The sequence below is a fragment of the Corylus avellana genome, chromosome ca11 (genome assembly GCF_901000735.1).
Source record: "Corylus avellana chromosome ca11, CavTom2PMs-1.0".
Classification (NCBI taxonomy): Eukaryota; Viridiplantae; Streptophyta; class Magnoliopsida; order Fagales; family Betulaceae; genus Corylus; species Corylus avellana.
This window is the reverse complement of record NC_081551.1, coordinates 1,922,916-1,949,494: the sequence shown is the minus strand read 5'-3', so window position 1 is coordinate 1,949,494 and position 26,579 is coordinate 1,922,916. Positions and strand designations below refer to the sequence as shown.

At 35.4% G+C, this 26,579-nt stretch overlaps 3 protein-coding genes across 4 annotated transcripts; all 3 read left to right on the top strand.

The window, feature by feature from the left end:
* The first annotated feature begins 1,142 nt into the window (after nucleotides 1–1,142).
* On the top strand, nucleotides 1,143–3,889 carry LOC132166806 (ABC transporter C family member 5-like). Its single transcript, XM_059577691.1, has 5 exons — nucleotides 1,143–1,197; nucleotides 1,321–1,626; nucleotides 2,185–2,248; nucleotides 2,363–2,602; nucleotides 3,289–3,889. The coding sequence occupies exons 2-5, from the start codon at nucleotides 1,345–1,347 to the stop codon at nucleotides 3,399–3,401; spliced, it is 699 nt and encodes a 232-aa protein (XP_059433674.1). The 5' UTR covers nucleotides 1,143–1,197; nucleotides 1,321–1,344; the 3' UTR covers nucleotides 3,402–3,889.
* Nucleotides 3,890–6,641: 2,752 nt separating this feature from the next.
* On the top strand, nucleotides 6,642–11,669 carry LOC132166583 (NADH dehydrogenase [ubiquinone] 1 alpha subcomplex subunit 9, mitochondrial). The gene is made up of 12 exons (XM_059577430.1): nucleotides 6,642–6,815; nucleotides 6,920–7,016; nucleotides 7,428–7,492; nucleotides 7,655–7,740; nucleotides 7,850–7,934; nucleotides 8,047–8,117; nucleotides 8,955–9,086; nucleotides 9,826–9,941; nucleotides 10,087–10,210; nucleotides 10,287–10,355; nucleotides 11,082–11,202; nucleotides 11,308–11,669. The coding sequence occupies exons 1-12, from the start codon at nucleotides 6,719–6,721 to the stop codon at nucleotides 11,445–11,447; spliced, it is 1,203 nt and encodes a 400-aa protein (XP_059433413.1). The 5' UTR covers nucleotides 6,642–6,718; the 3' UTR covers nucleotides 11,448–11,669.
* Nucleotides 11,670–20,810: 9,141 nt separating this feature from the next.
* On the top strand, nucleotides 20,811–23,616 carry LOC132165686 (xyloglucan galactosyltransferase MUR3). 2 transcript variants are annotated; one of them, XM_059576345.1, is made up of 2 exons: nucleotides 20,811–21,027; nucleotides 21,150–23,616. In XM_059576345.1, exon 2 carries the CDS (start codon nucleotides 21,478–21,480, stop codon nucleotides 23,275–23,277), a length of 1,800 nt encoding a protein of 599 aa, XP_059432328.1. In that variant the 5' UTR covers nucleotides 20,811–21,027; nucleotides 21,150–21,477; the 3' UTR covers nucleotides 23,278–23,616. The 2 variants fall into 2 exon arrangements, with proteins under 2 accessions (XP_059432328.1, XP_059432327.1); XM_059576344.1 differs by having other exon boundaries at nucleotides 21,147–23,616.
* The last annotated feature ends 2,963 nt before the right edge of the window (nucleotides 23,617–26,579 follow it).

The following is a 26,579-nucleotide window of genomic DNA, read 5'->3' as shown; positions in this document are numbered from 1 at the left end:
AAAATTCAAATATCTTATGTGAAAGTTAAATTCCACTTAATTGTTAGAGAATAGCATCTATGATTTAATTTGTTTGCTGATATGAATCCTCTAGGTAATTACTCTTGGCTTCCAATTGGTGATTTAAAAATTCTTGATCTTTTGCAATGCCATTTTTTGAAAGGTTTTGGAGGATATCACTTAAATTTAGCACACCCTCTTGCAGAAATACTACATGGCTTCATCGAGGGAATTGGTTCGCATTGTGAGCATCCAGAAATCTCCAATTATGAATCTTTTTGGTGAATCTATTGCTGGAGCAGCAACAATTAGAGGCTTTGGACAAGAAAAAAGATTCATGAAGAGGAACCTTTACCATCTTGATTGTTTTGCTCGCCCATTCTTCTGTAGTCTTGCAGCTATTGAATGGCTCTGCCTACGCATGGAGTTGCTCTCAACCTTTGTATTTGCTTTCTGCATGATTTTGCTTGTGAGCTTTCCACATGGGAGTATTGATCCAAGTAAGTATATCACTTCTTCCATTCCTGAATTTCTCTGCTTATTCCCATGAGAATTTATGTATGAGCATGGAGTGATGTGCCGTGAAATGATAAGGTGAGCATGTTTTGATTGTGCCATTTCATTAGAAGTGGTTGCTGGGGTTGACCCTTGTGGATGAGATTGGTACTCTCTCCTGTATGCACAAAAATAACTGCTTGATAGATAATTGGTGTAATAGGACTACTAATTTTTATGATTTGGTATCTCTTCCCATGTGGACTTTATTCTGTCAACCTAATTGAGAGCCCTCAGTAGTTAACAACTAAACTTTAGCCTCGGGACAAGGCGCAATTGATGAATAAATTTATTTGATATGAACTTAAAAATGAAAGAGTAAAATTTGTGAAGTGGAACTTCCAAGAGTAGGCAGCTGATCAAATGCCTTAGCCATAGATAATATACTGTTGCTAATCATGGTTGCTTCTTCTATGTAGGCATGGCAGGCCTTGCTGTAACATATGGCCTTAATTTGAATGCACGCCTATCACGGTGGATACTTAGCTTTTGCAAGCTTGAAAACAAAATTATTTCCATAGAAAGGATTTACCAGTACAGCCAGATTCCAGGAGAAGCCCCACCAATTATTGAGGAATCTCGGAATCTCGCCCTCCTTCCTCATGGCCTGAGAATGGAACAATTGAAATTATTGATTTAAAGGTATGCAGTTCAATTTATCCTTAATGTTATGTAGTGCTATTTATGCTTCTTAACTATCACAAAATGCTCACAGTTTTTCCACTTCTTTTACTTTTTTGTTTTTGTTCCTCTCTCTCCTTCAAGGCTCGTTACAAGGAAAATCTTCCTATGGTGCTTCATGGGATAACCTGCACGTTTCCTGGCAGAAAGAAGATTGGAATTGTTGGGCGTACTGGAAGTGGTAAATCTACTTTGATTCAGGCTTTGTTTCGACTAATTGAACCATCAGGTGGGAGAATCCTTATAGACAACATTGATATTTCAACAATTGGCCTTCATGACCTTCGCAGCCGTCTGAGTATCATACCTCAGGATCCTACCTTATTTGAAGGGACCATTAGGGATAATCTTGATCCCCTTGAAGAGCATTCAGATCATGAAATTTGGGAGGTCAGTATCAACTTGCATACCCACCCTCTCCCCCCTCTTTATTTATTTTTTTATAAAATTTCTTGCAATGTGTTTAAATCATCTGAATTTCAGAGGAGTTCCGAGAGTTTTGGTAAACACGAAAATTCCATTTTTTAAAGAAATTTTTAATGTTTCATTAATCTGTGAAGTGATTACAAGTGTAAAAAGTACCCCAAGTAACTTGGGGATTAATTTTCGAATGTCATATAATTATCTTTCATGGACATGGAATACTTTTCCCCAATCAAATGCACTTAATTAATTTTTTTCAATTACTTTGTGAGTACTGAATGATATTGAATTGGTTATTGTAGTGACTGTTTTTGGTTTGAAGGATAATTTATTCGGTTTAACTCCTCTATATACTAATGCGGTGTCCTACAAACCATTTTATTCATTAAAAAGAATCTGTACAACTCAATTAAATAACTATAATAATCCATTTTAGTAAATCAAGTTGTTAATTCCTGTCTTTCCAGCCTTTTTACTAACATTTTCTAATTTATTTCTCACAAATTGAATTTTGATTTGTCACAGGCACTTGATAAGTCTCAGCTTGGAGAGATAATTCGTGATAAAGAGCAAAAGCTTGATACACCTGGTATGTAGCCAAAACATCACTCACTGTGATTATATTGTCATTCTTCCCCCTTCGAGTAACCTTTGGAGTTGTGTGTGGCTAATTGGTTGGTTTTACTTCATTATCAAATTGCAGTGCTTGAAAATGGAGATAATTGGAGTGTGGGTCAGAGGCAACTTGTTTCCCTAGGTCGGGCTTTACTTAAGCAAGCAAGAATACTGGTTCTTGATGAAGCAACAGCATCAGTTGATACAGCCACTGATAATCTCATCCAGAAGATTATTCGAACCGAGTTTAAGGATTGTACTGTATGCACAATTGCACATCGTATTCCAACTGTTATCGACAGCGATCTAGTTCTGGTACTCAGTGATGGTACGTAAAGTTACACTCTTCATTATTTCATTGTGACCTCTAGTTCTGGCATCATTATGATATGCATGATTAACACCAAAGAACTTGAGTGGTATATCATTTATGGAAGGTTATGAGTCTAAATTTTGAGTTTCCACCATGGTTTTGGACAATTCAATCTTGTAGAGTATCTGTCAAGGAAGGGTTAAGAATGTATGGTGTAGTCCAACAATTTTGAGTTTTCATTAGTTTCTTTTATCTTTTTTTGAAACTATCCATACAAATAAATGGAAAGTGATTTTTAGTCACATTGGCTATAGATTAACCCCCACCAAGTCCCCCACTTTCTGATTGGTGATATCACTGTTCACTTTATTGGATTATAATCCATATAGGTGAAGATAATGCGAGATTTTGCTCAGTTATCTTTAGGAAACTTGGATCATCTGAGTAATGATAGGGGCTCAACTTCAGAAAGTTGTTCATGTGTTTATATGGTCTTCCAAAGATTTGGCTATCCTATTGTGCTCTGGATGCGCTTATTGTTGCTCCTTGCTCTAAATTAATAGACACACGACTTGTTTGTTTGCCAAATCGACAAGGGCAAACCGATGTAAATCTGAACTCCTTGTAACTCTTTGGAAGTGGAACTGTAGGAAATGCACACATCTACTGCCCTGATGAAACTTGGTTTGATAATTTTGCAGGTCGAGTTGCAGAGTTTGATACTCCAGCGCGACTATTGGAGGAGAAATCATCCATGTTTCTAAAATTGGTGACTGAGTATTCATCACGGTCAAGTGGCATGCCAGATTTTTGAATTGGATGCCATGCCTGAGAACCCCACAAGTCAAGGGAGATGAAGACTAGCCAAAACTGAACCGGCCGAGGCTGCTGCTCCACTTGTCCCCGCTGAATCCGGAAAATTGATAGACAGTGGCAGCAACAAAGGTGGCACTGTCGTGTTATTAAGCCAGAACCCCTCGGAGGAAATCAGTTACTAGTTCAAAGTGACTAGGAGTTAATTCATCCCCTTGAACGGGGAATTCTTGCACGGTTGTCATAATTTGTACTAGAAAATAAGTCGGGTTAGTAGAGGTAATAATAATCACACGAAAGAGAAAATGTGCGGCTAATTTGTGTTTAAGGTAGTCCTACAACATTTAGTGTTTAGGCTGAGGCAGGTTATTGGTTAGGGAATTTGTAGAGCTGAACTAGTCAATGTCTATTCCACAATTTCTAGTGCCAAAAATGCAGTTTTAGACTCTGTATTCAATTTCATGAATGTAATTATTTGTCTTCTTCTCATTTTCAGTTTCATGTCTGGAAATATGTATAACTTAGTTACTCTGCATCACATTTAATCTCCCACCCTGGAGAAATGCTTTTTTTACATTATGGTGTTTATCTTGTGTACATCTCCGTTGGCATGCTCCATTCATCATTGATTTTTATTTTTATTTTTTTCTTTTTAATTAATAGTTGATGAAGCATGCTAACTCGGTAGAGATATATGCAAGATGGACGCCAAAATACTAAAAAACATTTCTCATATAATAAACCTAATACACTATAAAAGGTATCTTTTCAAGAGAGTTACCATAAATGAGTAGATTAATGTGATGCCATTCTACTACTTTTTCGTCTTAAACTAATAAACAATAATACATTGCAAATATAATTCAAGAGAGTTACTAATGAAAAAAAGGTGATGGATGAATGCTACATAAATCACCACTAATAAACTATAATAGGAATGGATGAATTTAATAATTTAATTTATATTCTAACACTTTCCCTTAATAAGTAAAATCTGACATGTAGAATATTTAATTGCAATGGGAGGTGAATGACGGAGACAATTAGGTTCGAATTCAAATCATTTACTATGATATCACGTAGAATCACCACTTGTCATAAAAGCTTAAACTTATAAAAAATGATAAATTTAATTTATATTTTTTTTAAAAAAACCTAACAATTGACAACTCGAAAGTACTCAGGCCATTGGATTAGTCAAAGCATAAGGTGAGCCTCAAGATGGAGATCTCATAATGATAGTGCTACTACTAACAAATAGCAAAAGTTAGGTCACTAAACCTTTTTTTATTTTAAGCAAAACAGGGGAAAAAAAGTAAAGGGATACAAAACAAGAGTTTAACTTTTATTGGAAGAACTAGAATGGAGCCAAAAGGCTTAGGTCAGGCCACTACACATGGTCTACCCATAAATTAAAGCAAGAATTGGAGCATAGCATGAAAGTTCTTAGGCCTTAAGAAAATGACAGAGATTGCCAAACATGATCCCAATAGATAACACAAAACAATCACAGAGACAATACAATAAATTTACATGAAGTAGAAAAAATTATTAACTATAGATGAAGTACAAGATAACAATAAATATCCACCCCTGTTTGCTTGTAATACTTTCCTTTTGTTTGTTTTTTCTCTCTCTTTACTTTTACTCTTTATATTATATTATACTTCATAGATTTCTACACTATATATAAATGGGCACCCCCAGCCGAACACTTGGGGAAAACAGAGTAATCTTTAAGTTGAGGCTTACAAATATGAGTAACCTACTCACAAAAACACTACTGCTTCTTCTTGTGATCATGACCATGCATGCACAAATCTCTCCATCTGCTTCAAGAATCATGAGATAAAACAGCACCTTTGTGGTGGCGGGTGATGATGATCATGATAATGTGGCTCCGTCGCTCAAACGGAAGGCGCGTCCTGTCCCTCCGTCGGAGCCCAATGGCTGCACGTACATCCCTGGCGGCCCTGCCTCAAGCCTTCAACCATCAACAAAGGTGGCTTGGCTGCTCCTCACACTGCTGTTCCTTCAGCTGCTGCATATCCTTAATTAAGTCTTGTTTGTGATCAAAGGCAATATTAGTGAGTAAAAAGAATATAGCTCATCGGAGGAGGAGGAGGATTGACTTGCTTCCCCCCATCTGAGGCAGAATATGATCATATCTAAAATCACGTGGATATTCAGTTCAATAGTATCTCATACAAATTCACGTGATGTAAGTTTATATATATGAGTGCAATGTGTTGCCAAGTAGGTATTAAATTAAGCAATAAAAATCGAGAGATAAATTAAGAGTAATACTAATAATTTCGTTTTCATGTTTAATGTAATAATTCTAATCAACTCTTAGATTAAAAAATAAAAATAAAAATTTAAGGGTCGATTGCCAATGATACTTCGATATTATATGATAATTGTGGGATAAAAATTTATTGTTTAACGACTCACGTAATAAGCGTTATCTAAACTGTCACATCAATTTGCATTAAAAATTATGGTATCCCTATTCCCTAACAACATAATAAAAAGAAGAGAATGTATCCAAAAATTGCAAGGGATTTTTTGTTTTCTAAAAAAAAAAAAACTCACTACTCATCATATTAAAATATTCGTCAATTTTGAAAATTTGTTGATTACATTTTAGCGGTTTTAAAATGAGTGGTTTAAAAAGAAAAAATAGCTATTTTAAAATTCAGTTAATGAAAACATCAATTAAGTGTTCAATACAATTACGATACAACCTTTAAAATTGTGTGTTGTTTTTTAAAAACATGCCTCTTATCTTCTCACCTTTTTTTTAAAAAAAAAAACACAATCGCAAATGGGACAACAATAAAAGAAGAGTAATGCTACCTATCACGTGAATATATATATTCTTTTTTCCTAATTAAAAACCTATTCATTGGGAGCTGGACATGAAGGATGTAGACGGTGAAAATTGCAAATGCTTTCTCAAGTTCGACTGAGCTATAATTTGACTAAGGTGATTTACATTAAATAGGCATGAAGATTCTCATTACGGGATTCAAACCCGTACCATAATATGTATCTAATCATTTTGAAATTTTTTTTGAGTCATTGAACCACAACTTTAGATGGTACGGAAATATTTCATAAAGCCGACGTAAGGATTATAATAACTTGGCCAACGGCCCAATGGCCCAAAACAATTTCAAGCAAGTCCTCTACGACTACGAGCCCAGCCCGTGCTCACCCTCTTCTTCTTCATCTTGTTCTTCCTGAGCTTCACTCTCTCTCTGTCTCTCTCTCTCTCTCTGTGTTGGCTTTTTAGCTGAGCGAGCAAAGCAAGTGATGCAGGCCATAGCGAGGCGCGTGGGGCAGCAATCCCTCAAGCCCTCCTCGCCGTCAATCTCGTCCCTCAGGGCCATCTACCCAGTCTCCGATCACTGTAAACATATCAAACACCATTTCTTCTGTTTCCTCTCTAGGGTTTTTGTGATCGTAATTTCTGATAATTAGGAGGCCCAATTTGGGAATTTTCGAGGTTTGTAGGTTATGGAGCTGATCATCCACGGTATGGATCTACTCTGGCCACTAAGGGCGTGGGCCACCTCGTTCGCAAGGGCACAGGTGGAAGATCGTCTGTGAGGTACGTAGGATATAATCATCGTTCTCTTTGTTTGGTTGCCTGGACAGTGAGGGAAAAACGAGAGAAAATGGTGGTTGTGATTCTGAGTGATGTAGGAAATAGGAAACGAATTCTTCTCTCTTTTCTTTTCGAGCTGAGGAAACGGAATTCGGAATCAATCCGGGAATTTGTGCTCATTTTCCTTGCATTTTCTCTGTAACCAAACCAAGCGTAATATTTTGTTGTGGGAATGTAAGCTGAGAAGAAACCTTTAGTTAAATTCCCGAGAAGTAGAAATTTTCATTTCGTTTTTGGTTTGGGTTTTAATCAAAACTTTCAGATAAGAAACGCCAGTAAATGGTTTAGTTTACACTGCGCTTAATGCGATTGCTTATATGATTTTGAGAAGAAGAAGAATGCTGTGTTTCGCAGTGGTATTGTTGCTACAGTCTTTGGAGCTACAGGGTTCCTCGGTCGTTATCTTGTGCAACAACTTGGTGAGTTGAATGTACTGTTGCTCTTAGTTTGGATTGCATAAAACTTGTTTGAGTAGCTTTTGTTTTGTTTTTCTTTTCCTCTTTTTGGCACATTTCTGATTTGAAAAATTGAAGTGTGTTAGGCCGAACATGGGTTGTGCTGATACTTTACTTTTCGTTCAGCTAAAATGGGAACCCAAGTGTTAGTCCCTTTCCGAGGTTCTGAGGATTCCCATCGTCATCTCAAGTTGATGGGGGATTTGGGACAGGTAGAGTAGGTGATAATGTTTTCTTCGTTCAAACTACAATTTGTGATGTTGAGTATTCATATATTAAATCTACTACATTGCTTGTTTGTCTTGTATTTTTCTTACTCAGATTGTACCGATGAAATACAACCCAAGAGATGAAAACTCAATTAAAGCTGTAATGGCGAAGGCTAATGTTGTTATCAATCTGATTGGTAGATTTTTTTTTTTACTTGTAGTTTTTACTTGATAAAGCTTACTGTTAAAGTTTTCTCAATCTTGGATGGCTGTGAATGACCTCACATAAGTAACTGTCGTTGTTGACAGGAAGAGAGTATGAGACAAGAAACTTCAGCTTTGAGGAAGTGAACCATTCAATGGCTGAACAACTTGCAATGGTAGGTTCCTGATTGTACGTTGTATTTATATTACTGTTTGTATTTGTTTGTAAAGTTATCGCTGCTCTACTTCTCTTCCATATTGGTTTGAGCAGGCATCATCAATAACAAGTGAGAAAAATCCAAACCTTTTTATTGCAGTTCTATGTGTTCTACAAATTTGGAGTCATTATGAAAAATACACAATCTGGGATACCTAAGAATATGCCTGAAGAATGTCAATTTTTTTAGGAGTAAGAATTTTGTCTTCTTAAGTACTGTTGCGGCGTACCTTCTATTAGAGTGAAAATAAAAAAGAAAGATCATATGAAGATTTTCTATCCCTGCACGCGCAGGGGAGGGGGTGCAGCTTCATATAGGGTCTCAACTATCTGGTATTTCCTGTAGGGTTTGGGATATGCACAAAAAGCTATTTCTTGTTAGGAATTTGGTAAATAGTGGAAATTAGCTTCAGAAACTGTCTTTGGAAACCAAATTAGAAGTTAAATTTCTAAGAGACCTGCCCGCTGTGTGGGGGGGGGTGGGGTTGGTTTGATGCTCATTTTTTATGTGAAGATATTGGAGTTCAGTTGGTTTTATAAATGTTGGTCTTCAGAAGAATAGCGGAGAATGTTAAGAGGGTAAAAGTCATCATTATTAATATTAAAAGTTGACATTACAGCCTGGGATATATTATGTTCTGTATGCATCTGAAAGGTGGATGTGAAAGAGAGTGGAATATATTATGTTCTGGGATATATATTTCTGTGGGACTTGTTTATCTTTCTCTTTTTCCTCCCCTCCTTTTTACTTTCTCATCTGTAGTGGCATATGGTCTTTGGTCTTTAACTTGTGCAGATTTCCAAAGAACATGGTGGTATCGTGAGATTCATTCAAGTTTCTTGCTTAGGGGCATCTCCATCATCTCCATCCAGATTCCTAAGAGCTAAAGCTGCAGCAGAGGAAACTATTTTGAGAGAACTACCTGAGGTAATACTAATTTTTTTCTCTAAAGCAAAGCTGATAATGCCGCTTCTTGTGAGTTTTACATAAATTATATGATAGGAATATGGTTATTGTAAAGCCAAAGTAATCTTAACCAATAAAGCTATGAACAAGTCAGGCTGAGTGCAGGATGTGTTATTATCTTTATCTTGTTACTTTTAATTGGTAAGGTGGATTTGCAGTAAGGCATAGTAGTTTATTAATTGTATAGGGTAGAAAAGAGATATGGACCTTCTCTCTTGTATACTCCATGTGTACTTGGGTTGTGCCTTTGCGCTTTTAATGAATTTGCAATTACTTATAAAAAAAAATTATTATTATAAAATAAAGGAGATAGGAACCTGGGAGCAAGCCTCTTAGCTTTAAAAATTCAATGGCAAAGCTAAAACATAATATTTGATACATTGAGAGTTGGATCTTGCATCTTTGCAAGATTATAAGGTTTGTCACGTCATCTGTAGTAATAGCTCAGGGAAAGTGCTAGTCACATCTTCACTAATTTGACCCACTTCTTGTTAATTTATGGAATGAAATGAAATCAACTGCAAGCTTAAGGTAAATGTATTTGTGGTAGTTAGTTTCAGAATGGGTATTAAAAGTATGATATTGGTTGCAGAGATGAGGGTGAATGATTAAAAAAAAAGTCTACTAGATCTTCCCTAATTTTAAATCTGATCATACTGCTATGGAGAGCAGAATTTTTGACATGCAGTTTCTTCTACAGGCCACAATTATGAAACCTGCTGCAATGGTTGGTACGGAGGATAGGATTTTGAATCAGTGGGCACGCTTTGCAAAAAAATATGGCTTTCTCCCCCTCATCGGGGGTGGATCTACCAAGTATGTTTTGAAGAATCTATCATTTGCAATCTCGCGCTGCAATTATGTAATACTTGAATTTTAAACACTCACATTACAACTGGTGGCAGTTGTCTATAATTTTTAAATTTGTTGTGGTCATTTTTCTGACAATGCTTATTTGCAGAATCCAACCGGTATATGTTGTTGATGTTGCTGGTGCAATTGTTGCGGCCTTGAAAGATGATGGCGCCAGCATGGGAAACGTTTATGAACTTGGTGGGCCAGAGGTCTTTACTGTGCATGAATTGGTAAATTCCCTTCCTCATCTTTCTAGTTGATGCACTGGTATGATCTGATTTTTACTGAGATCTTAGCACACTGCAGGCAGAGATTATGTATGACACGATTCGGGAATGGCCTCGCTATGTCAAAGTTCCTTTCCCTGTTGCAAAGGTAAATAGATAAACTGTCAATATGTTAGGGCCATGGGAAATGAATCTTTGGAATCTTGTTTTTTAGCGACTCCGATAGGCTCATTTGAGTTTCTTTCGCTCTATATGGGTGGGTTTGTTTTCCATTAGCAACCCTTATTCAGAATATTTATTATTAGTTATCAGACATGCAAATTTTGTGTCAAAAGTCTTTTCTAAATTCTAAAATTTGGTTATGCTTCTCCGGTTGTTTAGAAAGCAAAAAAATATATACGATTTTCTGCTTCCAGATAAGGACTGCTTCAAATGTACTTGTGGATGATGCCGTAGCAAAAATCTATAAGACATGTATCCTGAAATTGAATTTTTATTTGTAATTAATTGACAGTGCTGCTTTCCTTAGATGACATTTACCTTGTATCCGGTGGGAGTGCAGATTTTCCTTTCTGTAGCCCTAATAACGAAAACATAGAAGGATGCCACTTGTTCCAGATCATCATATGAACCAGTATTTCTGTGCCTATGAGTTGTTTCTTAGTAAACCTCTCATGGGTGTTATTTACCTTTTGGCTATCACATCTTTTAAGCGGTGGGGATGTATGTTGCTTTTTGTAATTGTATGTGCATTTTTAGAAGGTCTTGTGTGTGTATATATGTGTAACTTTATTTGTTAACTTTTTTTATTTTATTTTTTTATTTTTTTATTTGTTAACTTTCTTAATTACATAATCCCGATAAATGCTTTCAGGCTTTCGCAATGCCGAGAGAAGTATTACTTAAAAAAGTTCCATTTCCATTACCCACTCCCGAGATTTTCAACCTGGATCAGATCCTTGCAGCAACTACAGATACAGTCGTTTCAGAGAGTGGTGAGTTCAAAGAATTTAACTTATGGCTTGTCATTTTTCTTTTTCCATTTCTGTCACCTTGTTCTATGATTTCTCCTGATTTTTATTTTATGGTGGGATCTGCAGCTTTGACTTTCAATGATCTTGGGATTGTGCCTCATAAGGTGAAAGGATACCCTATTGAGTTTCTTATCCAATACCGTAAGGGTGGTCCCCAATTTGGTTCTACAGTCAGTGAAAAAGTCTCTCCTGATGCTTGGCCATGAGGTTCTGTGGATCATTTTTTTTTTCTTTCTTTCTTTTCTTTTCCAAATGTTGAGTTTACCCAGTTCAAGATATTGAAAGAGGCCTGTAATGGCTCCATTTTTTTTTTAGCAAATTGAAAATAGCATTTTGAGTGCATGAATTCATGATGTAGAATTCACAACGAGGTTCGATAAACTATGATTAACTGTGGTGACTAATAAAAGTTGTGATACTTCTCTATATATGGCAAGTACTACAAGAATTTCCATACGGTTAGGGGAAAGTCAAAAAAAAAAAAAAAAGATCTTTAGACTTATTTCCTTCTTTGTCTATTCAGCGACAACACATAAATGTGGAGTTAATATTTGTCGTGTTAACATGGATGGAAGTATCATGTTCTGAATTTAGTCATGTCATTCTTAGAACTCTCTCTCAATTGATTGATTAATAGATCACAAATGTTAAGAGTTAACAGGAATGGGAATCTCTCATGGAATTCTTTCCTGGTCTAGATTCGATTTTTCAGATCTAAGGATATATACATTCCCACATGATGAATATGTTATCATGTCATTTAAATGATGTAGCATTATATAAATCGTTAGATGCAACAACAAAAAATTTCAGATCGTAAAATGATTCTTCTCTATTCCCAAGGAGTCCTACTTGTTATCAACATCAAGTAGAGTGTGATCAACTCTTACACTCTTAAACTTCTCTCTACTGATGTGCTACAAGGAGAAGCCTATGCAACTTTGTTGGTGACACGCTTGGCAGTTTTTTCAGGGTGTGGTCAACTCTTTTTGGAAGGGAATGCTCTTCTTGTTGTTTTGGCCATAAACAATCCTACTCTTTTTTTGTCTTGGTCTTTTGCTAATTGTATTTATGATATTAGTTTAGCTCTTTCTTCCTTTCAAAGTTGGAATGCTTTGAAAGTGTCTAGATGTGCTAATTTTCGTATATATGCTTTAGCTAAATGAGTCGTTTCCCATCTTGTTTTTGAAAGCATCCTCATGGGATCTCCTATTCTCTCTTCCATCAGGATCAGAAGTGGGAAAGATCCCCCCTTGTAACCCTTTTTCCTTCATTCTCTTAAAAAAAAAAAAAAAAAAAAATCAAGTAGGGTCAATGACTAATGGTTATGTTAGATATATATGGTTTTCTTTTTTTAAAACAAAAACATTAACCAACAATCCAAAATGCAAAATACTCCTAAAACTCAAAAAATTATTTTCATCTTTATCTCTAAAATGCATTGACAAATGAAGCTTAGGTGACAACATTTTGGCCTTAATCAACTCAAAAGGATTTTCAGGGGAACAAAATAAAAATTAAAAGGAACCCTCCACTGGGTCAATTATTATCTTCTCTGACCAATTTGTAAGAGTCTTAAGCAATAGTGGAACATTGGCTTTCCTTGTAGGTGGAGAAAAGAAGCAAACTCCTAATACAAGCAAGGAATCAAGAAGATAAAAGGAGGAAAAATGTAATAAGTCTCAGGCTAGCCATAGGCCATCATAGATCAATTGAATTGAGGTCATGGAAGCCAGCCATGCCTCCTTTGAACGCGTCAACTTGAAAGGGAGGAACATTGGTGCAGCAATGTGGATGGCTGCTGGAACCAGACCAGGTGAGTCCCATGATTGTTGCTGCAGCATTAACATTTATATAAACAACAATATTCAAGGGGTGAATAACTCCATTTTGCATGGGAGTGAGGTGACAATGAGAGACCCTGGAGTCAGCTTGTTTTTTGGAGAACATGTCAAGGTGAATAGAGGTTCCTTTGAATCAAACAAGAAGAGAAACTTAGGGTTTTGTTTAAAGTTTCTATTTGTAATTTTCTCATTGTTTTTGTTGCTATCATTGTTATAAAACTTAGGATCTGAATTTTCAATTTGGCTGGCATACAATGCTAGTCCACAAACATTTATTGAGTTTAACCTTGTCATTTCTTTCTTGGATCTTTTTCTTTTCTTTTAATTTTCGTCTCAAGACAATCTAGTGCTAGTCTAAAATGGATCGGAATTAGCTGCAATTCGTTGTTCAAATTGCAACCTGCCTAAACCCTGCATGAGAGAGGGCCTCGGTTGGCTGCCAATTTAGGCAAGCAATTACAAAGGATCTCGATCTAGCCAAACTACATATAGGCCATAGATCAATCAAATGATTGTAATTGAAATCTTTTCATATTTTCAAATCTGATTGCTCGAATAATTCTTCCAATGTGTTGTGAAGAATCAATTTAGTTGCACGCCAAATCCTTAATCGAGGGTACCTGCAATGAGAACAAAGGTCAAATACAAAGTATTTCATCGGTGGTCTAGCAGGGAGTCACTCTGATACTTAAGTTAGAACTCATTTTAGAGAAAGAAAATAGCTCAGTAAAAAAAGAGAGTTTGGCTAAAATTGAACATATCTCCCAAGTGATCCATTTCCCTTCTCTTTTGGAATGCGTGTTGTTGGTTTGGGAACGGATTTGATTTTGTGCCCCAACTGCGTTAGACACATTCTTGAGCCCTCAAGAATAAAGAGATGTTAGTAGTCTAGGTCGCATTGATTAAGATATAGTAGCCTCAACCTAAATACTTGTGCGCCCGTCCTTTTTGCCTTGGTTGGGTCTGGCTAACCTATAAAGCTTTACCGAGAAAGCAAGTTGACTAAATGAACTAAGAAGGCCCACTTTCCGAGGGATTATTGTATGCTAATCATGTCGTTTATCACTGTGAATTGACATCATATAGAGCGTCAAAATTCTAACCACAAAGTCTCAGGGTAAGAGCATCTCTAGTAGGAGTATCCAAAATAACACTATTGAATCACATGTAAACAATCACTTTGTTCAAAATCCATACATTTTTCTTCACAAAAAAAAAAAAAAAAAAAAAAATTATACAAAAGTAATATATATATAAGGAAAACACCGGTATAAAAAATAAAAGTTAAAAAAATAGGGTTAAATGCAATATTGGTACTTGCGGTTTGTGCCATACCCATAGATTACAATAGTAAGACAGAATTCTTATTAAAGAATGCAATAAGAATTGATAACATACACACAAATACAAAATCTTAGAATACAAAATAACAACAGGAGATCAAAACATTCATAGAGCCGCCAACCATTTGGAGCAACTGTACATAGAACAAGCAGTCTGGAGAGTAGACAGCAATATCAAAATGTTAGCAGCTAAAAACGTAAAACATGGCCATGAACCAAACACATACTTCTTCATCATCAGTCATCACATTCATCTTGACCTTCCAACTCTCCATATAATAACTATTGCAGCTTCAATGGCCACAAGATTTCTTAGCACAACTTCTGAGTTATCATCCAAATGAATAATTGGAAGATAAAATGCACCAAAACACTTGTTGAAATTTATAGATCCCAAGCCATCCTTTGATGGGCGAAATTTTGCACCAATTTTATGGAGTTGTGTCACTCTTGGGATTGCAATGATATCTTCCACCAAAGGAGTACCACTTTCTTCTTTCTCTTTCATCTCCTGAGATGATCTTTCCACCTCTTCTGCAACATTCTCTGCTGAGGATATGTGATTGTTGATATTTCTGAGATGAAAAAGATTGGAGATGATTGTGAGTGGCAGTGTGACTGCTTTTGACTTGCACATTTCACTCAGAAGGCGGAGAGGCACTATGTTAATGTAAAATAGTGCTGCCAAGAACAATTTCAAGGCCTTCATTCTTCTCTAAAACGTTGGTAATTAACGTACCCGTTATTAATAGTATTCATTAAATGATTAAAATTAGGCGAAACTTCAATGAGGACCCTTGAAGTATCCCGTGTTTTGAAAATACCCTCTCAAATTTCAAAATCTCTCAATTTCACCTACTGAACTTTAAATTTGATGTAATATACCTCATCCCTTAATTTTTAACGTTAACTGACAAAAATACCAAAATACCCTTGATTTTCATTTTTTTTAATTAAAAAATGAAAAACAATTGGGTCACAAGGGTAAATATCACATTTTATAAAAAAATCAGGGGTATAAAGGTCATTTAATCATGTTTAACATCCGTTTAACGCTGAAAATTGATGGAGGATGGTACATTGCATCGAAACGTATGGTAGTTTAGGTAGGGACGGAGCTAGGAAATTTTTTGGGAGAGTGCCAACCAATTTTTTTTTTTTTTTTTGGTTTCTTTATAATTTTTTTTATTAAAAAATATGTATATATTTTGCTTGTTTTTTATGAACTAAAGACTACCCCAAACTATAATTATCGAATAAAAATTTAAAAAATATAGCAGTTTATAATTAAATAACTATACTTATTAAATAACAACTAAATAACTATAATTCTCATGGTCTCCACTTGCCTTGGTGCGTCCAGTCCTACACTTAAATTCTCACACAGTAAAAAGTCACTGCCCACTCTTATCTCTTGCCATGCATGTGTGTGCCCATTTATTCTCATTTCCCAAATCACAAAACAAGTGAATAGTGGTCTTTTTTCTCTGATTCTAAAAATTTTGAAATACAGGTTTTGTATGAGTAAGGCCATAATGCCCAAAAAAAAAAAAAAAAAAAAAATTAATGGGTATGGCCCAAAAAATTTAAGAATAGGGCCAACAAATTTTAAAAATAGGGCCAAAATTTTTTGGGTAGGGGACAAATGAGTAAAATTAAAATTTTACTTTTTTTTTTTTTTTTACTTAATTATAAATTTTTTTTTCCTTATTTTTTTTGGGGGAGTTTTTCTCTGAGTTCATTGATTTAACCTGGAGATGGAGTCCTAATGCTAACCACAAAGTCCTAGGGGTAGTAAGCACATGGCAAACATCCATGGTCCTACGTGCTAAAATACAACAAAATAAGCACTTCATCCCTCTTCCACATGCATATGTATATATAATTATCAGCAAGAGTTATATATAGATATATATAGATGTTGATCAACAGAGCTGCTATCCCACAATGTGTGTATGGAGTTAAACAGCTTAATTAGTGGCTCCCCACTTTCCCTACCTATCAATAAGCTCTGATGCCCAACCCCCAAGCAGATAGCTGCTCACCCAGGCTACTTGTAGGTTGGTACCACTACTGTCTAAGGTACATCAAATGTTAACTTCTCACCTCTTTTTTTTAGAAACCCTGTTTTTTTTTTTTTTTTCTTTTTTTGTCGATAGCTCGAAGTGTGGGGTCTACTTGCTCGGAGTAGATATATCATGCATCCACGCAATTCCGACAACGATATTGTAGGAGATTTCGATTCCTTGCTATATGGGTCTAAAACTTCTTATTTTTTTTTATTTTTATTTGTTGTGTACACCAAATCGTGACCGACAATGTTTTTAAGGAAATTCTTTCAACTCAGTCTATAAAATTGGCATATATCCTATAGCATGTAAGAAAGAAACAGGTTTTTTTTTTTTTTTTTTTAATAGAATTTCTTTCAATTATGTTAATGTTATTAAAAAAACATGTGTTTCTAACATGTTAAAAGGGACAAAACTTTTATAGACTAAATTTGAACCAAAAAAAAAATCCAATCCAATTTACAGGAAAAGTGGAAAACTCTTGGAAAATTTGGAATGGTGGCTTATGTAAAGAGGTTAGGGGAAACTTCATTTTGATCACCTGATCTTCCAAATCTCTCATTTTGGACTCCTGAACTTTCAATTACTCTCAATGTGGACCCCTCCGTCAGATTTTAAACATTACATGACGTTTATACCCCTAACTTTTGTATAAAATTTCAACTTTCAAAACGTTTTTTTTTTTTATTTTAAAAAAATAAAAATCAAGGACATTTTGGTCTTTTTTGTATTTTTAACTGCTAAAATTAACGGAAGGGTTCTAATTGAAAGTAATTGAAAGTTTAGAGGTTCAAAATGAGAGATTTGAAAGTTCAGGGGATTGTAAAATCAGGTGAAAGTTCAAAGTACCAAAGTGAAGTTTCCCCAAGAGGTTATTATAGAATGCCTAAAATTAACACACTCTTTCTGCTAATTCAAGGGCTATTTATGTATGCATATAATAAACTAGAGGTCACATTCAATAGAATAAAATAAAATAATACTACTTTTTGTCAATCCAGAAAGCTCATAATTTTCAAGCCCACATTAGTGAAATCATTTTACACTTTAGCACATAGAACTATCATTATTTTAGTATTTATGTCATTAAATTTTAAAAAGTGACATTTAGGCTTCTCAAACTATCACTTTGTGTCAAATAATGAACGTTTCACGTCACGTTTGGGTCACTTGATGCCATCGAAGTTGACAAAAAATTCAAAACCGCAGAGGCTAAGTGAAAGTGGCTAATAATTTGAGGGATCAATTGTAACTTTTTAAATTTTAAGTATAATTTTCACTAAATGATTATTCTAAAGTTACTGGGGACTTTTTGCCCATTCTTGAGCTAAGAGGCAAGGGGGAATGGTCTCATTTGGTGTTCAAAAAGTTGTCTTCAATTTTGCTTTCAATGATTATGAGCATAACACCTTCAATTAGTCACAAAAAGTTTGACTATAATAGTGCTGATTGCGCATTTGATTGTGGAAAAGGAATATACCAAAGAGATGGCATGATAATGAGGCAAAAGCATCTCAAAACAAGTGCATCAAGCCCTTTTGGCTTTAGGTGAAATAAAGAGAAGAAACTTGCCTAATTAATAAGGAAGAAAGTAACTAAAAAGATAAAGAGATAAAATAGAATACAAGAAGAATGTTTAGGGAAAGATGCTTCTGTGAGGGGGTGACACTGACATACATTAAACCAAAAAAAAAAAAAAATTAAAAAGAAGGAACAAAAGATGGTTTTGTGAGGGGTGACACTAACATGCATACCTTATTCTGATTCTTGAGGATGTTTGTTAATGTATTTTGAGAGTGTTTTTTTTTTTTTTGGTGGAAAATAGTGTTTTGATATAATGTAAATGTGAACATAATTTTAATTGTTTTGTGTTTTAATTTGTTTATTGATGATTTTGCTTTGACTTTAACAAACATCAAACTGGATTGAAGGCAATTCTTCTGATCAATCTATTGAACTGACATATGTCCTTAAAACATATAATTCTCACATGTATTTTTAAAAAAATATACGTGAAAATCATGTATTTTAAGAACAAATGTCAATTTAATAAACTGAATTGATAACCTAATTTGGAGAAAACCTTTTATCATAAAAAAAAAAAAAAACAAAAAAAACAAAAAGAAAAGATAGTAATACACAAACAATTTGTTGGATTTTACTAGCTAGGCATGGGGTTCCATTGACCCCTTCAGATCATGGCCCTCACTAACCCTCTAGTTGACCTTAATCAAGGTATACTTTGCAGCATATGATTGGCCTAATTAACTACTACATTAGGGCTTGTGAAAAAGATGTACCCTTTTTTTATTTGAGTGGAATTTGAAGTCTTCATCATGTATTTTCATTTTATATCATCAACATAAGTCAATGGTTGCCTAGTTGGTACTAGAGTTTAGTTTTTCCTTCTCTTAAATTACCCTAATAAATTATTTATATGCGAAAATGTCAAAATAAAAATTGAAACTTATAATGACCATTTCTTCAAGGATTTGATTTTACTCCTATTTTAGTGGGAATATGATGAAAGTTAAGAGAAATTTGATTCTATTACATATCACACTACGAGCATTTATGTCATAGAAGAAACAAAATCAATGAGACAAATAAGTCATTTCGGTTGTAATGTGTTGCTTAATACATGTACCCTAAACTATTTCGAACTAGTAAACTACACACCTGCCCTCTTTATGAGATTATCTAATGTACATGCAATTCAAACAACGAATTGCATCTAATTCCGATTTAATTTTAGGTTTTGGGATTCAATCAATGGTGAGCATAGAAATAATGAGACCTAGCAATAAGAAAATTACCCTTTGTTTTCCTAGTGGTGGCCCTATTCCCATTGAGTGTTCTTGTGTAGATGTAAAAAGGAAAGGTGTGTCTGCATTCACAATCCATATGATACGAGCATTTTGAATTTTTCCTCCTTATAAGGATCGTGCTCCTCACGTGCAATTACAAATTACAATGGTCACAAACCTCAAGATGGTGCCACGTTCGGCCAATCACTTTCTTCCTTGGAAAAGGAGCTGGCAATCACTCTCCCCTGCTGCCCATATGATTGTTGTGTTTGGGTGATGAGAATCTGATCGTTGGATTTTAATCATGCAAATTTCTAATGTATTATTTTCTCCTAGGAAATGCATTGTTCTCAACTTTTCATGCACAATAATTAATTAATTAATTATTTAAAAAAAAAAACATAATTTAAGTTAAATTGAGAAATATTATTCAATAAAAACCTCTCTTTGCTGCCTTTATTTTTTATACAACGGCCAAATGAAATGGCTAATGAAAGTTGGAGGCATTAAAGCACACAAATGATATTGAATTTTGGTTGTTAGGATATGAATTAAATTAATTATTTTTTTAAATAACATTCAAGTTGGAGTGCTAGATTCACATTGTGCACCGACAATGACGGACCGGAAGTGGCCCTGGTCCCCCCCAAATCACAAGAAAAAAAAATTTGAAGGTAAAAAAAAATAATAATAATTTTTTTTTGCTATTTAGTCCTTTCTCAAAATTTTTTTGCCCTTAATCCCTTCCCAAATTGAAACCTGAGTCCGTCCTTGTGCACCGACTCCTTTATTTAACAAATAATTGTAGCTTTTGGGGCCAGAACATATACAGAAATAACCCATTATACAAACAAAAGCAAAAGTGAAAAATGTGAATGTTTTTGTAGTAAAGTAACCAGTATTCCTTTTCTTTCAATAAGTGATGAAAATGGCCAACTCACCTAATTTTGTTACACACATTATGTAATAACTCATGAATCCACGCATTTCTTTAAGGTTGTTTTGGACATAACTTACCAATTTGACACAAATGAGCAGGTTAGAAATTGAAATATCTTATCGGTTTTAATTAAATGGATCGTGTACTATTAAAGTTGCACTTTATCATACTAAGATCTGATTACATAAACAAGTCTTACATGTTCGAATGAGTGTTCGGACAATTCAAACAAATAAGATTCACCATGCAAGAACCTTGTCAAAATATTTGTTTGAGCACCTATCCGAACAAGTAAATCTTACACATGCAATCACATGCTCCCGTCCTATTACACTGCCATACCATTACATGTTTGCACTATGAGAAATACTTCTCAAAAAATTTTTCGATTTTCAAATGATACATGAGATTATGACACATCATATTTTGAAGAAGAACCAAAAAAAAAAAAATTTAACACTTTTCTTTCAATATATAATCCCACTTTACCATCCATTTTCATTGGAGTGTCTAAATCTAACTCCTAAGATTGACAAAGACCATTTTGTTCTCTTATTCCAACTCATGCAACGCAATTTCGGGGAACATCGGTTTCCTCACACCGACACGTCCACCCCACAAGTCCACGCGGCGCAATCCCACCGGCTACCGACAAGAGACAACTCCCGGCGCGCGTTGCTAACGTGCGCATCCTCCGTCATCCCCTCTCCCATATACAGTACTGAGACTCTCCTGTCTCTCGCAGAGCAAAATTCTCGATCTTTCTCAGCAAATGAAATCTCAGTAAGTCTCTCTTTATCTCACTCTTTCACGTATCCTTTCGTTAAATCTTTCTTCAATTTTATATTTTCTGTGAATGTTGTGGGGGGTTCAATTTGTTAAAATCTTCAATTTTGTTCCAGAAGATCCGCAACTGTTCGAACGAACTCGGCGATTCCTCTTGATTCGTGCTCATTTTGTTTATAAGATTTTGTGTTAGATTGGTTCGTATAGTTTCGCTATAATCTGTCACATTATTCCTGATCCTGTACTTACTGTTTGAGCTCAAACAGTTGCAAGTTGGTGCTCAGAGTTTTCACCCAAAACTATTACTTGCATCAAATTTGAGGTTAGGGTTTGTGGGTTTTGGTCAAAAGACTTGAAAGTGTTGGGTTATTGAATTGGGGGATTGGGTTTGTGTGGAAGTTTGATGAAATGGGTGTTTCTTGATTTTTTGATTGGGATTGGGAGGTAATGCGACGCCGTACGGCGTCGAGTGTTCCGTCGGAGCAAATGGAGAAGGGGACGGGGAAAAATCATAATACCAGGCTTTGTTTCTTGGTGTCTTTGTCTGCGTTCTTTTGGGTTGTGTTGTTGTACTTTCATTTTGTTGTGCTTGGAAGTAGTACTGTCGATGAATCAGTGAAATTGCAACCTGGTCCGGTTAATGATGAATTAATCCCTACCCTTGTGACCGATGCCCATCCAATTGACACCCATTTGGAAACAGCCCCAAGTCGTAGAATTGAGAATTACCCCGAATCGATCCCTACCCATGTAACCAATTCTGGTCATATGAACACGGATTTGGAATCTAGGCCTAGTCGTGAGGCAGAGAATTACCCATTTATAAGAGCATTGAGAACGGTGGAAAACAAGAGTGATCCATGTGGTGGGAGGTATATCTATGTTCACGACCTTCCTTCTAGGTTTAATGAGGATATGCTGAAGGAGTGTAGGAGTTTGAGCCTTTGGACAAATATGTGTAAGTTTACAACCAATGCGGGGCTTGGCCCGCCCCTTGAGAATGTTGAAGGGGTGTTCTCTGATACTGGTTGGTATGCGACAAATCAGTTTGCGGTTGATGTGATATTCAGTAATAGGATGAAGCAGTATGAGTGCTTGACACGAGATTCTTCTATTGCTTCGGCGATTTTTGTACCCTTTTATGCGGGATTTGATATTGCCCGGTATCTTTGGGGTTACAATATCTCGAGGAGGGACGCAGCTTCACTTGAACTGGTTGATTGGCTTATGAAGAGGCCGGAGTGGGGCATAATGGGTGGCAAAGACCATTTTCTTGTTGCAGGGAGGATCACGTGGGATTTTAGGAGACTAACAGATGAAGAAACAGATTGGGGTAACAAGCTTCTGTTCTTGCCTGCTGCAAAGAATATGTCCATGCTTGTGGTCGAATCGAGCCCATGGAATGCTAATGATTTTGGCATTCCATATCCGACGTACTTCCATCCAGCAAAGGATGCTGATGTGCTCATTTGGCAGGACCGGATGAGGAAATTAGAAAGGAAGTGGCTCTTCTCTTTTGCTGGTGCCCCACGTCCTGACAACCCCAAGTCGATTAGAGGGCAGATCATTGATCAGTGCAAGAAATCCAAGGTTGGCAAGTTGTTAGAATGTGATTTTGGGGAGAGTAAGTGTCATTCTCCAAGCAGTATAATGCAGATGTTCCAGAGCTCTCTTTTCTGCCTGCAACCTCAGGGTGATTCATACACGAGAAGATCTGCTTTTGACTCTATGTTGGCTGGTTGCATACCTGTCTTCTTCCATCCCGGGTCAGCATACACACAGTATACTTGGCATCTTCCGAAGAACTTTACAAAGTATTCTGTGTTCATTCCAGAGGATGACATCCGTAAAAGGAATATTAGCATAGAGGAAAGGCTTCTTCAAATTTCTCCCGAGCAGGTGAAGATCATGAGGGAGGAGGTTATAAATCTCATTCCAAGGCTGGTATATGCAGATCCTCGCTCGAAACTGGAGACTCTCAAAGATGCCTTCGATGTAGCTGTACAAGCAGTTATTGACAAAGTTACAAAGTTGAGGAAGGACATCATTGAAGGTATTACAGATGATAACTTTATTGAGGAGAACAGTTGGAAATATGAATTGCTGGAAGAGGGACAGCGTGAGGTGGGACCTCATGAATGGGATCCTTTCTTCTCGAAACCAAAGGATGGCAATGCGGATTCTGTCGATTCATCTGCAGAAGCTGCAAAAAATTCTTGGAAGAATGAGCATAGAGATCAATCATGACCGAGAGGCAATGATATGCCAGTATACTTTCCGGTAATGTCTCAAGCATATGGAGACTGCAGCTTAGAAGAACACCAGAAACCTTAAGAGAGTGCTTGTATGAAGCCTTATCCAGGCTTGTCATGAACTCATTGTAGAGTTTATTATCACATATATCAGCCCATATCCTTGTTTAAAGCCAGAATATAGTCAACAAGCCAAAACACATAGTCTCTGCTTATATGTTTTTATATAGGACTTTTCACTTTCCGCATTTTTGAATCTGTTTGGTGATTCTTTTTAATGTATTGTAGCTGAGCTTTCATTATATCATCAACTTTATGTTATTTCTCCGATCAATGCATACCGGAAATAATCATGCATCAATTTTATTTCCAGAGCAATGTGTTAAAACCTAGTTACATCGAGTGATTACTTTATGCGTTTACAATTTTGCTGATGTTGGGAAGATCAGATTGAGTGCTGAGACCTCTAAAAGTTAAAAGTGTTGCTCCAGTTATTTCAACATTGCACTGCTTCAAAAGTTTCTATAGGCAGTGGTATTATTACAGTAGAATCTGTCATGCATTTTATTATTTTTGTTGACTGGAATCTCAAAAGATGTTAACCATTATGACTAAGTATAACTGAATGGAAGGAGCTATTGAGTTTGCTAGTGGATCTCCTTGCACATGATCATAATTCAGAATTGTTCTGTATTCTTTTTCTAGAGATGAAGCATCATCTTCAAAAATTTGCTAGCTTTTGTTTGATATCTATTACCTGTTGGGCCTTATTTGTCCCACAAGAAGTTGTGTTACAATTTTCAATATGGTTGAGAAAATAACAGGACAACTGGACATTTAGGGTGACAATTCATGTTCGCGTGTCGGGTCATGCCCTTCAGCTTTAATCTACTAATTTCGTATTGAGATTTTATCAAAAATTGTCAGCTTTACTGTAGATGTTATGTAAAATCTCAGTGCTGAAATGGTCCTTATTTGTGAGTTTAACTATTAGGAAATGGATGTGCTTACTGCTCCATCAAGTTCTCATTTTTGGTTTGTGGTAAGTCTTGTTACTGCTCTATCCTTCTGGCGCTAGAGCTGTTTTTTGGGCTTCTTAGTTGCGCATTGATGTTGTTCCTAGTCCTTGAAACCCTTATCCCTCTGCAAAATAACTGCACTGCAGTTTGCACCTGTCCTTGCAAAATGTTCTATATAGAACAAATGTTGTTTTAGTCAATACTCCATAGTATATTGAGCAAAATTATCTTTCTGCTATTAGTGTTCTCTTTTAGTAGATGTAGCCAGAAACAAGAAAGAAGAAGAAAAACAACCAACCAACCAAACAAAGGTTTCGTTTCTTTAATTTTGCCTGCCCACCAACTTTTAGGTCGCTTGTGGGTTCAGCTTAAGTTGGTGAGCATTTATATTTCGTTCATTTTAGCGACTTTTTTTTCCTCCTATTTAACTATCGACTTTTCAAAAATAACCCATTTCCGACTTTTAAAATCTTTCTCAATTCCATTTAAATATTTTTCTTTTTCTTTATTTTTATTTTTATTTTATTCTTTCCTTACAAAACTATTTCAAATCCATTTGGCATAGAGGAGAGAGAATGGTAGATGAAAAAATCATATATATTTTTTTTAACAATTATTTAGCGTTGCTAGGTAATTGAATGGATGATGAATCTTGGCACTTTTGGTCACCATTTTGCCTACCGAATTAAGCCAACAAGAACTTACACAATTGATTAGAAGTAAAATAATAGAGCAATTAAACCATTAAATTGAGAAATATTACATACATGAAACAAAGTTGCTAATCATAAGTGAGGCTTCATCTTCAACCTTAGTTGAAGGTTTAGCCTCTCATGTTATTGAAAGACAAAAACAAAATTGATTGAATTCATAATGTAAAATCGAGTACTTACAAGTTACAAATAAGAATCACAAAGTAGAGATCCAAAAGCTAGGAAAACCTTAAACTCTCTTCTTTCTCCTCTGCAATCTTCAAATTCGTAGCCCCCTCAACTAATTTGATAATTCCCTATTTATAGACCTAAAACTTAAGGTTTTACAAGTTGAAATCGGATAAAATTCGTCCAGGTACCCTTTTATTGCGGGATGATTTTAGAATAGTAAAAGTCTGAATTAGGAAAATCCTATTTCACAATGAATTATATTATTTTGAGTTAGCTTTCCAATGCTACTTGAATCACCTCAATCGGATATGTGAACGAAAAGTTATTGTCAAAATACTGAGACATGTGCAGAATCTGAATTTGAATCCAATCCGAAATTTTATCCAATCTTATCTTTAATCCGATTTAACCATTTCTTGGATTTGGTTAAACTTAACCACATCATCTAGGTCTTCTCAAAGTATGTTTTCTTCCAAAAAGTAGTTTTTCTTCAACACCTACAAAATACTAAAAGCACAAAACTAACACAGAACATCAGATAATAACACAGCTAAAGGATTAACACAAGTAAATTAAGGGGTCAAAATATACAATATTTGGCACACATCATACATCATAGACAAAACCACCGGAGCCACTGTTTTGGTTGGTTTTGGAGACTCCGATATTGAGGGCTTGGAGGTTTCGGTGGTGGATGGTGGGTGTTGGGTTAGAATGAGTAGAAAAGTTCATAAGATTGATTTGGATTAAAAATACGGTGTTTTCATTTCTATTGTATTTGGTGTTTTTATTTGATGTGTTAAATTTCTATTGAATGTTGTAAAAAATAGGTTTTATACCGCATCCCAATAGAAATGGCTCTCAATATTTAATCTTTACTTATTCATTTACCCTCTCTATATGATTTGTTTGATTTGCTTCTTATGGCTCCAACTCCAAGTTTGAGCCCATGTTATCCCACTATCAGACTCTTCTGATTTCTTTTGAAATTATAGATTCTAAAATTATAGGGATTCAGACAATTTCTTATGAGAATTGAATATATTTTTATCAGGTACTTACTCTTTATTTAGTAGAAAACACACAATAAAAAGTAATTGGATATTTAGCAAAAATTAAACAATTGCCCTCTATATTATATTTACTCAATGTATAAAATGAACTTTTATATTTCACTATATTCTATAACAAGCATTTTACTTTTAAGCAAAAACTTATCTGCTGGAGTTGCCAACTACTTTTTTCGTGAGATGATACAAAATGTTTTATTATTAAAAAGTTGTGAATTGATTTGATTGCCGAATTGTTTAGCAATACCAAATATTAAATACTATACTTCCATCGCATTCTTATTTTATTGAGTTAAGGTGGCACTTTGATCAACACTTGTTAAA

What these genes read in the sequence shown, in the direction of transcription:
- LOC132166583 (XM_059577430.1), top strand. Translation starts at nt 6,719, where the DNA reads ATGCAGGCCATAGCGAGGCGCGTGGGGCAGCAATCCCTCAAGCCCTCC. An exon ending in TTTTGAGAGAACTACCTGAG is followed by an intron (nt 9,087 to 9,825) that starts GTAATACTAATT and finishes TTTCTTCTACAG; the next exon opens with GCCACAATTATGAAACCTGC. An exon ending in TTCCTTTCCCTGTTGCAAAG is followed by an intron (nt 10,356 to 11,081) that starts GTAAATAGATAA and finishes AAATGCTTTCAG; the next exon opens with GCTTTCGCAATGCCGAGAGA.
- LOC132166806 (XM_059577691.1), top strand. Translation starts at nt 1,345, where the DNA reads ATGGTGCTTCATGGGATAACCTGCACGTTTCCTGGCAGAAAGAAGATT. An exon ending in GCAAAAGCTTGATACACCTG is followed by an intron (nt 2,249 to 2,362) that starts GTATGTAGCCAA and finishes ATCAAATTGCAG; the next exon opens with TGCTTGAAAATGGAGATAAT. An exon ending in AGTTCTGGTACTCAGTGATG is followed by an intron (nt 2,603 to 3,288) that starts GTACGTAAAGTT and finishes ATAATTTTGCAG; the next exon opens with GTCGAGTTGCAGAGTTTGAT.
- LOC132165686 (XM_059576345.1), top strand. Translation starts at nt 21,478, where the DNA reads ATGCGACGCCGTACGGCGTCGAGTGTTCCGTCGGAGCAAATGGAGAAG.